Source organism: Cynoglossus semilaevis, chromosome 15, assembly GCF_000523025.1.
Source record: "Cynoglossus semilaevis isolate Cse_v1.0 chromosome 15, Cse_v1.0, whole genome shotgun sequence".
Lineage (NCBI taxonomy): Eukaryota > Metazoa > Chordata > Actinopteri > Pleuronectiformes > Cynoglossidae > Cynoglossus > Cynoglossus semilaevis.
The window spans coordinates 18,176,823-18,187,043 of record NC_024321.1 but is presented as its reverse complement, the minus strand read 5'-3'; the positions used below and the strand labels follow the sequence as shown (position 1 = coordinate 18,187,043).

Genomic DNA, 10,221 nt, shown 5'->3' with positions numbered 1-10,221 from the left:
AGGGGGGAGGTGATATGTAGCAGCAATACAGAGGAGAATCCTTTTCACAACAGCACTGTACTTTTAAACTGATGAACTTTGCACCCAGAGCCACCAGTTCTCCCCCCTTTACTCCCCCCTTTACTCCCCCCCCCTCTCTCTCTCTCTCTCTCTCTCTCTTCTTCCTCCTGCTGCATATGATATTGTTTTATTAAGACCTTACTGTTACTCCAGAACCTTCTTGGGGAGAGTGAGGGGCCGTGACCTTTGACTTTGGTGTACGACTGTGACAGGTAGCCATCACTGTTGTTTTTTTTTGTTTTAGTTTTTTTTTTTTTTTTCATTTTTTGCAGACGTAATGGACTGAATTTTCACAAGCGTCGATGAACCATCGTGCCGGTTTGATGCACATGAATTAAACTGTGAACTGTTTAAAAAAACAAATACAAACAACAACAACAACACACACTTTCACCTGCAGAGGGGGCAATTCTACAATTCAGTTTAAAATCCTTTTATTCAGTCCACACACAAACACAAACACACACACTTGTTGTTAGAGACTTTTGTACATGTGTGTATACTGCTGTGTATACTGATGTAAATGTTAGCATTCCACTACCACTGTGATGAGAGTGGAGAGGTAGAGGAGGAAAGATGAAGAACATGTACTAGCGCAGGTGCAGAACTGTTGTTTTTTTTCTTTTTTTTTTTCCATTCTTTTCCTGTGAACAGCCGATGCCAGAGTAACAGAGTTTTTTTTCTAAGCAGTCACTCACTCACTCACTACACAACGATTGCACTTTCTACATGTCTGTGTCCCATCGGCCCTCGTCACCACTCGCTCTTCAGAATATCAGGTAAAAATCCTTCGTCGTCTCATTTTCTAAAGATCCGTGTACAGTCGACAAAAATATATTTAAACATAGAAGAGTATATAAATCTATTTACGTTTTTGTGTCATAAATATATTGTAAAGTATATGATGTATTCTATGCCAAGGTTTTGCAGTGCCCCCCCCTCTGACCCTCACATACCCCCCCCCACTCTCCACCTACAACAGTCAACATCAATGACAGATGACAACTTTTTTTTTCTTTTTTTTTGCTTCATCTTCTATAAGTGACGTGTTGCATGAGCAGAGACCTGGGACGAATCTGATTGGACAGGGTAAACTAGTGAGGGACTGTTTTTTTTTTTTTTCAGTTTTATTTTTAATTTCAACATAAATAGACTTGTAGCGCATGGAACATGCACAAGTACTGTTAAAGGAGGAGCGAGTTTATTCCATCATGGGTGAAGTATTTTTTTTTTTTCGTGGAAAAGTATTCAAAGACACAAACTGTACAAATACTGAGGACGACTCTTTTATCTGATGATATAGAACCTTCTGGAGCGTCTGAGCAGAAAACACAGCTTCATGTTGTGGTTCTGTAAAAAAAAAACAGTTCATGATGCGTTCAGAGGGAGAAACTGGGAGAAAATGGAACTGTTTTAAATTTTAAAAGCAAACACGTTTCTAACAAAGAGTTGACACTGGGCCGTCCGGGAAATCTGCGTCCGTCAGTCCTGTGTAGTGGTTAAAAAGAAGAAAAGAAAAAAAATCAGGCCAAGGACTCAATGGTGCCCCCCAGTGTCCCAGACTCGTGTAGCACCTGCAGTATCCAGCAGTATCTGTACTACTTTAACTCCCTACATTTTACTGTAGGTCTTTGAATGTAAAATCTAGTTGTGTCATCATGTCTCGCTGTCCTTCAGTGTCACCCCCCCCTCCTTCTCCCTTCACCTCCCCCCTCTCTTGCCCCCCCTTTCGGAATCACGGCTCATTTTGTTTTGTTTCATTTACATGTAAGCCACAGAGAAACTCAATGATGCAAGCACTTTCCCTGTGCCTCCAAATCCTCTCTTTGGCAAGAACGGGCCGACGTTACAGACGATCACACACACACACACACACACACACTGAGCTGCACCTTCAGTCTGCACACCTCTGTCATACCTCCTCTTCATCGCTAGTGTCGCTCTTCTGTTTCCCACCACTGACGATATACTGTAGATTAACGAGTAACGTGAGTTCAGATTCGTAGGCACCGACTGTGTTATCCCTCCCAGACTTACGTGTGTGTGTAGACCTGCAGAAACAGGCCGAGAAAAAAACAAAAAACAAAAGAAGATGGGAGATTCCACTGTGTGTTCTTTCAGGGGTGTACACCTCATGGTACATTGCACAGGTGTGTAAGATGTAAGTTGCACTGCGACATTAAAACAGGAACATATTGCTCTTTTTCAAAGATAATACTAGCTTACTGTTATTCTGTACATTAAAACTGACTAAGATGATATAAAAAAGAGAAAGAAAATGACATTTATTCTTCCTAAAGTAGCTTTTTTTTGTTTCATATATATGAATATATATTACAAAAAATACAGATTGTAAACTTAAGTTGTTAAAATGACTTCAATAAACTGAATCCTCTGCACTATGAGCTCTGTTTTCTTCCATGTCCTGTAGTTATTCAAAACCGTGTTTTCTGGTGGTTACAGTTGTGACCACACGGGGGCAGAAATGGTCAGTGCACTTGTTCTACATTGTAAGATCAGATTGATTGATTCCTCATTCGGAATATTTCTGATTTCTTCTCACACGAAAGACAACAACTTAATTAACTAAGTTAATTTGTAGCGAACGATTAACCGAATCCTGGTGGAGGAAATTCTGTGCGATTTAAACGTATTTATAAATATGGAAATAAATATAAATATAAAAGTTATAATATAAATATGAAAGTTAAAATAAAGGTAAGTTAAAATAAAAACAGAAATATATATTCCAGTTTTATTTAATGCCGAAATATGCATAAAAAAATGAAAAACAATTCTGTCCAGATCGCTTTATACCAGTGCAGTAATCAACTTTGGTCACAAGGTGGTAGTAGCTACCCGTAGTTTTCATTGATAGACCGGAGAGCTGCTCACCAGAGACCAAAGAAGAAGCTGGAGCGCTGTCATGGCGGCCAAGGTGAATGTTTGACTTCATTTTACTGGCAAAATTCTAAATGATGCCGTTAAAATGATGATTGACAATATTGAAAACGGATCGTTTCGCTTTAGTTTTGTCAAATCACACATGATTGGACTTCCGTTCTCCGCTCCTCAGTGTCGTAAAACCACAGTGACGCTAAATGTAACACAGCGTTAGCCTCGCCTTCAACTTCAACTTCAGCAGAATGAAAGTCTGTAAATCTACAGTTTAACTACAGTTTTATTGTGTTCGTTGTTGTCATTGTTTTCTCGTGTTTTTCTATATCACTGTACGAATCTGTCGGACAACAACGCTGTGTTGTTGACGCCGCAGCCGCCATCAATGTTCAACATTATGTAATTCAAACTGTTTTTAATATTAACTTTCACGTATTTTTCATTCCAAACTACTGTTACACTTTACTGTAAGTAAAATGCACGTGAAGCATGACGTCATACTCTATTTAATCACAATAAAGTCAAAGTTGAGCAGCTACAGTAGCAGAGTAATCAAATAATAATTGCGACATATTTCCACATCATGAAGAGAATAATTAATAATAAGTAATAATTTTGTTAACCTCGAATAATTAGATTCGAGGTTAAAACATTAGAAACATTTATTAAAGATAGACTCATCTTAATGTCAATAATCCCGACCAGAATTTCATCATCTGGACTGAACTAAACTAAAGTTGTAGCAAAGGTTTATTTTTGTGATTAGATTCTTGGATCAGCAGCTCATGATGATCAGTCATTTAAAGTCAGCTCACCAGCTGAAGTAGACGTGAACACATAAACACATAACTGCCTATGCTGTCACTTGTAGACGTAAACACATAACTGCCTATGCTGTCACTGTGCTGCAGGTGGCGATGGTGGCCGTCCCCACGGTGCTGGGAATCGCCTCCATCCGTGTGTACACAGAGAGTCCGGGTCCCGTGGATGGACTGGTCACTCGTGAAAAGGTAAGACTGACCCAGAACCATCAGCAGACCTGGTGTGTTTGGACTCACTGAACTGATGTCTCTAACCCCCCCCGACCCCTGACCCTCAGCTGAACGTCTACACCCCACACCCACACGGTGCTCCGGTTCACTCTGTTCCTGACAGGCCAGGTGTCATAGAGGGCGGGGTAACTACAGCCAGAGAGAGCTTGTTGCCCGCCGCCCGGGCTGTCAAGGTATGTTTTTAAATGTGGGGTTTTTTAAACAGTTTAGAATCTGGTAAAAACAATGATCTGATATACTGTGATACTGTAGTCACGACGATGTATTGAGAGGTTTTTACCCCCCAGTGTAGCTGTAGTCCCAGTGTGATCCTGGTCTCAGACTCTGTTCCATCTGAACATCAGTTCCTAACACTGGAACAGAGGGATCTACATTTGGAATCACTAGAGAAGAAAGAAAAGAAAAAGAAAATCAACCAACACCAGAAATATTGGACTGGGAGTTGGTGAAAAAAAAAATCAATAACTGATGGAGGAGGAGATTGATACGGGATCAGGAGAAGGAGATATGTGATATTTCAGTGAATTGATATTTTCTCACTAAAAACATCATCATTGACACCTTCACATCCTGTCAAACACATTTTAGAAAAACTGTCCAAACAGCTTTTTCACAGTTTTAAAACAAAGGTTTTGTGAGTGTAGCCCAGAGTGAGGGACTGAAGGGGGGGATGAGTTCAAGTACCGGGGCTCGAACATCCAGAGAAGGTGAAGACAAGGCTGCAGGCAGAGAGCAGCGGCTGTGGTTGGAGATCAGCTACTGTACGTTCAAGGTGTGAAACAGACTAGAAGTCAAACAGGAAGTTGCAGCTGTTAAAACGTTAGCGAGGTTTTGACACTTTTAAAACGCGACTTGGTTCAGTCTTGAACCCATGTTGTTGTTGATGATGATCCGACGTGACGTGACGCTCTCTGCAGGAGGCCTTCGTCTCGGTGAGAAATGGAGGCGTCGACCTGTACCACACAGGAGAGGGTGAGTTCATACAGACACCCAGACCACAGACACCGGTCGCTGTTACACAACAGCACCAGAACTGACACCTGGTCCTGTTTCTCACACACTCTGTGTTCTAGATGTTTATTATTACCTGAAGGATCCTCCTCCGGGGTTCCTGCCCAGGTTTGGAACCATCACCATGGCCGGACTGTTAGGCATGTTCTTGGCCCGGAAAGGTACAGCACCTGGATGAATACTGTAGTACATGACAACACCGCGGGTCAAACACAGGATGTGAACATGTTGCAGTACACAGATGAGTACACAGATGAGTACACAGATGAGTACACAGATGAGTACACACGAGTTTCCTCACCAAATATACAGTTGAAAATTTTATACTAATTTAAAAATAAAATTACAATAATTATTAGATTTTTTTTTTTCTGGACAATTCTGGCGACCCCATTTGGATTACAGACGACCCGATGGGGGTTTGCCACCCAAAGGTTGAAAAACTCCATAGATAAACATTTTAAATTGAAAAAACTTAAATGAATTTATATTTTTATTATGATATCAGTTTAATGTTCTGTATTTTCCAGACTTTAAGTCACTTTTTTTTCACAAGGATTCAATCAGTTCCAGTGCTGGTACTGTTAGTTTCCTTCTGCTGCTCCAAATTAAAAATTTCACAAGGATTCAATCAGTTCCAGTTCCGGTACTGTTAGTTTCCTTCTGCTGCTCCGTTGCTATTTTTAGTTTTAGTTTTTCTTCTTCACTTGCATTTTGTTTGTTTGTATGGAAATCTGGTTCAGTTGTGTTTTCGTTTTTGCCCTCTTGTGGTCATAGATGATATCACGTGTTATGTTTTTACATAAAAGTCGCTTTGGGAATATAAAGTTCCAGGACCAGACAAAGTGGAACTGATAGTCCACACAGTACAGTTTACCATATAAACAGCTCCAGGTGTAAATTTGTTCTACGTCGTGTTATATTGACAACAGTAAATACTTCATAATTACTTCATAATTACCACCAGTTTGCAGTTTTCATCAGGGAACTTTTTACATGAAACTTTTTAATACCACCAGAAATAAAAACCCGGGGTTAATGTGAGTGCAGCGGAACTCTTTTTTTAGTCCTCTCCTCTCTGTTCCTCTTCTCTCTGTGGAACTTCGTTTCAGGCTCTCGCTTCAAGAGGTTAGCGGTTCCTCTGGGCCTGATGAGCGCGGGAGCTTCAGTTTGTTACCCGGCTCAGGCTGTGGCTGTGATTAAGGTGACGACTTCTCCACATCCACGCACGACAGTCAGAGTTCTGTTTTTTTTTTTTTTGATCTCCCAGCTAATGCTGTAATTGTGTTTCTGCTCCCAAGATGACGAGTAGAAAGGTGTACGCCGCCGGGCAGTGGAGCAGCGCCGCGGTGTCTTCACTGCTCTCCTCACCGCCTCAGGAGGGCGCCGCCGCAGCCACAGAGACGACGAAGACGACGACGGCGACGTCACAACCACTGGATCACAGACACGTTAGTTTCACTCTATTGATTTATATATTTTGGTTTAGTGTGGATCAGTTTTGTTGTTTTGTTTTTATAAATAAACAGAACAACAACATGGATCCTCTGGAGGTTACGTTGAGCCACCGGGGTTTTACAAAAGCGGGATTTAGTGACGCAGAATTATTTTAAAGAAACCAAACCAAAATTCCCTGGTGGCAGAAAAGTATGAAAAATGCTGCGGAACTAAAGAACCGACACAGACGGTTCCAAAGAGAACAGAAGAGGAGGAGAACTATTTGTGTGCCCTTTTAAATGACAACCATCTGTCGCAAATATTTACCAACCAAAGTCGGAGAGTGTGTGGGACAGATGGAGGATTTAGAGAGATTTAATTTGTCAGTTTAAAAAAAAAAAAAAATCTCAGTGCTCTGTTAATAATTCACTGACTGTTACACCACAGGTCAGGAGTTCCACTGAGATATAAAAAAAACCAAAAAAAACAACAGACAATGGTTTGTTTGTTTAGCCACAGAATATATGTTTACCAGAATAATCAAGTCAGGTCACCTACTATATATATATATATATATATGTATGTATATGTATATACAGTATATATATGTATATGTACAGTATGTATGTATACGTATATATATATATATATATATATATATATATATATATATACATGTATGTATATATATGTATATATATGTATGTATGTATATATGTATGTATGTATGCATATATGTATATATTTATCTGATAGTTGTTTGTTGTTTTTTTTACACATAACCACATACTATAAATATACATATGTATGTATGTATGTATGTGTGTATCATAGGGTTTTACTTTAAAGATATGTTAGAAAATGGCGTGGACTTGTTGGAGGACAAATATCTTGACATCTGTGGCACCAAGTTCTTCAGTTGTTCTTCTGCTCACGCTCCCATTTTTCCATTCCTCTCAGTCGGTCGTATTTAATTTCATCTTCGATCGTGTGTTGTGACTGATGTTGAGGTCCTGCTCCACATGAGGTCACTGTTCCTGAAACCTTCTCTCTGTTATTGTGTGTTGTCAGTCAGCCGAGCGCTCCGACCCAGAGGGGGCAGCAGACACCTCAGTCCAAACAGAGGGGGAGGAGGAGGAGGAGGAGGCAGCGTCTCCCCCCGCGGGTGGCGAACTCACCGCCGCTGGCACCCACGCCAGATTTTTTTTTTTTTTTTTTTTTTTATCTCCCAGCTAATGCTGTAATTGTGTTTCTGCTCCCAAGATGACGAGTAGAAAGGTGTACGCCGCCGGGCAGTGGAGCAGCGCCGCGGTGTCTTCACTGCTCTCCTCACCGCCTCAGGAGGGCGCCGCCGCAGCCACAGAGACGACGAAGACGACGACGGCGACGTCACAACCACTGGATCACAGACACGTTAGTTTCACTCTATTTATTTATATATTTTGGTTTAGTGTGGATCAGTTTTGTTGTTTTGTTTTTATAAATAAACAGAACAACAACATGGATCCTCTGGAGGTTACGTTGAGCCACCGGGGTTTTACAAAAGCGGGATTTAGTGACGCAGAATTATTTTAAAGAAACCAAACCAAAATTCCCTGGTGGCAGAAAAGTATGAAAAATGCTGCGGAACTAAAGAACCGACACAGACGGTTCCAAAGAGAACAGAAGAGGAGGAGAACTATTTGTGTGCCCTTTTAAATGACAACCATCTGTCGCAAATATTTACCAACCAAAGTCGGAGAGTGTGTGGGACAGATGGAGGATTTAGAGAGATTTAATTTGTCAGTTTAAAAAAAAAAAAAAATCTCAGTGCTCTGTTAATAATTCACTGACTGTTACACCACAGGTCAGGAGTTCCACTGAGATATAAAAAAAAAACAACAGACAATGGTTTGTTTGTTTAGCCACAGAATATATGTTTACCAGAATAATCAAGTCAGGTCACCTACTATATATATATATATATATATGTATGTATATGTATATACAGTATATATATGTATATGTACAGTATGAAGATATACAGTATGTATATATATATATGTATGTATGTATGTATATATGTATGTATATATGTATGTATATATACAGTATGTATATATGTATATATTTATCTGATAGTTTTTTGTTGTTTTTTTTACACATAACCATATACCATAAATATACATATGTATGTATGTATATCATAGGGTTTTACTTTAAAGATATATTAGAAAATGGCGTTGACTTGTTTAGGACAAATATCTTGACATCTGTGGCACCAAGTTCTTCAGTTCTTCTTCTGCTCACGCTCCCATTTTTCCGTTCCTCTCAGTCGGTCGTATTTAATTTCATCTTCGATCGTGTGTTGTGACTGATGTTGACGTCCTGCTCCACATGAGGTCACTGTTCCTGAAACCTTCTCTCTGTTATTGTGTGTTGTCAGTCAGCCGAGCGCTCCGACCCAGAGGGGGCAGCAGACACCTCAGTCCAAACAGAGGGGGAGGAGGAGGAGGAGGAGGAGGCAGCGTCTCCCCCCGCGAGTGTCGAACTCACCGCTGCCACCACAGAGGAGACGTCGTGCCTGACGAGTCCTGAACCGGCCCCCACGGAGTCCAGCAGGGGTATTTGTTGACATTGATCTGTTGGTTCCTCCGTCTCCGTCACATGACCCGGTCACGTGACACCGTTGATGTTTTTGTCTCAGTGGAAACAGAAGCCGCTCCTCCCTCAGAGCCGTCGTCTGTTCCCGCCGAAGACCACGTCAAAAACCAAACCCCAGAGGAAGTCTCAGGTGAAGGCCGTCCAGCCGAGGCCACGGACACTTCAGGACCACAGACAGCAGAGGTCGCCCAAGTACAGACTCCTGGAGACCAGTCTTCTCCTGAACCAGTAGACCAACCAGCAGGTACCAGAACCCACTCAGGTTTTTGACTGATTTCAGCTGCAGCTCAGCTCCTCTGGACGAAGAGAAAAAACAAATCTGTTTTTTCTCTTTTTCTGTTAATGTCAGTGGATTTTTTTTTTCATTTTTTCCACCTCTGAGTTAGCGACGATTCAGACTCGTGCGACTTAAAACCACATCTGAAGGGCGGCCTAGGTCAGATTTGGGTCACATTTGTGATGTGGTCTGACGTTACTAGATCAGTGGTCCATAGAAAAGACCGAGATCCACATGTTTGATTACTCTGTGAATACTTCACTGTGTGAATAAATCCACTCCATCTTCGTCTCATCTTCGTCTCATCTTCGTCTCATCTTCGTCTCCTCAGAACCCGTGGATGAACTTCCTCCGTTTGAACACACTGTCCAACCTGACCCAGCTGAACAGCTTCCTGTTGTGGACGAGGCGTCACCTTTGACCTCACCCGTCTCACCCGCTCCAGAGCTGCCTCCCGCAAAAAGCGAAGGTGATGTGAAAAAAAAGACAACGCTGCTGCAGTGGAAACTCTGTATTTGTTTTTCTGAGAATTGAGAAATTCTGGGGTTTTTTTTTTGTTTTGTTTTTTTTGTAGTTTTACATTCATCCACTGGGTGTTGCCATTGTAAAGACTTAACGTTCTCACAGGATGTTGTGATCTCAACCACGTGGTTTCAAAAATGCTGTTTTTTTTAAAAAAAAATTGTACAATTTCATTTTGTTTTTCTGTGGGTCGCCACAGTACACAAACATTTATTTACTCTTCTCTATTTCTCTTCTTGTCCTGCAGGGGGCGCTCGCTTTAAGCCAGACCCTTCCCTGTTGGATTTTGGCCAATCCAGCTCTGAAGACGAGGACCTGTAC

The 10,221-nt window shown here is 41.2% G+C and overlaps 1 protein-coding gene across 1 annotated transcript in view; it reads left to right on the top strand.

Annotated features, from left to right (window-relative positions):
* The first annotated feature begins 2,893 nt into the window (after positions 1 to 2,893).
* Positions 2,894 to 10,221, top strand: part of apool (apolipoprotein O-like) — a 7,868-nt gene continuing 540 nt past the window's right edge. Inside the window, exons 1-12 of the mRNA XM_025063371.1 lie at positions 2,894 to 2,998; positions 3,870 to 3,968; positions 4,058 to 4,183; positions 4,928 to 4,982; positions 5,084 to 5,182; positions 6,134 to 6,225; positions 6,323 to 6,472; positions 7,530 to 7,583; positions 8,944 to 9,061; positions 9,145 to 9,345; positions 9,710 to 9,847; positions 10,148 to 10,217. Coding sequence (XP_024919139.1) covers positions 2,987 to 2,998; positions 3,870 to 3,968; positions 4,058 to 4,183; positions 4,928 to 4,982; positions 5,084 to 5,182; positions 6,134 to 6,225; positions 6,323 to 6,472; positions 7,530 to 7,583; positions 8,944 to 9,061; positions 9,145 to 9,345; positions 9,710 to 9,847; positions 10,148 to 10,217 — 1,214 coding nt within the window. The 5' untranslated portion in view covers positions 2,894 to 2,986. The remainder of the gene's footprint in view (positions 2,999 to 3,869; positions 3,969 to 4,057; positions 4,184 to 4,927; positions 4,983 to 5,083; positions 5,183 to 6,133; positions 6,226 to 6,322; positions 6,473 to 7,529; positions 7,584 to 8,943; positions 9,062 to 9,144; positions 9,346 to 9,709; positions 9,848 to 10,147; positions 10,218 to 10,221) is intronic.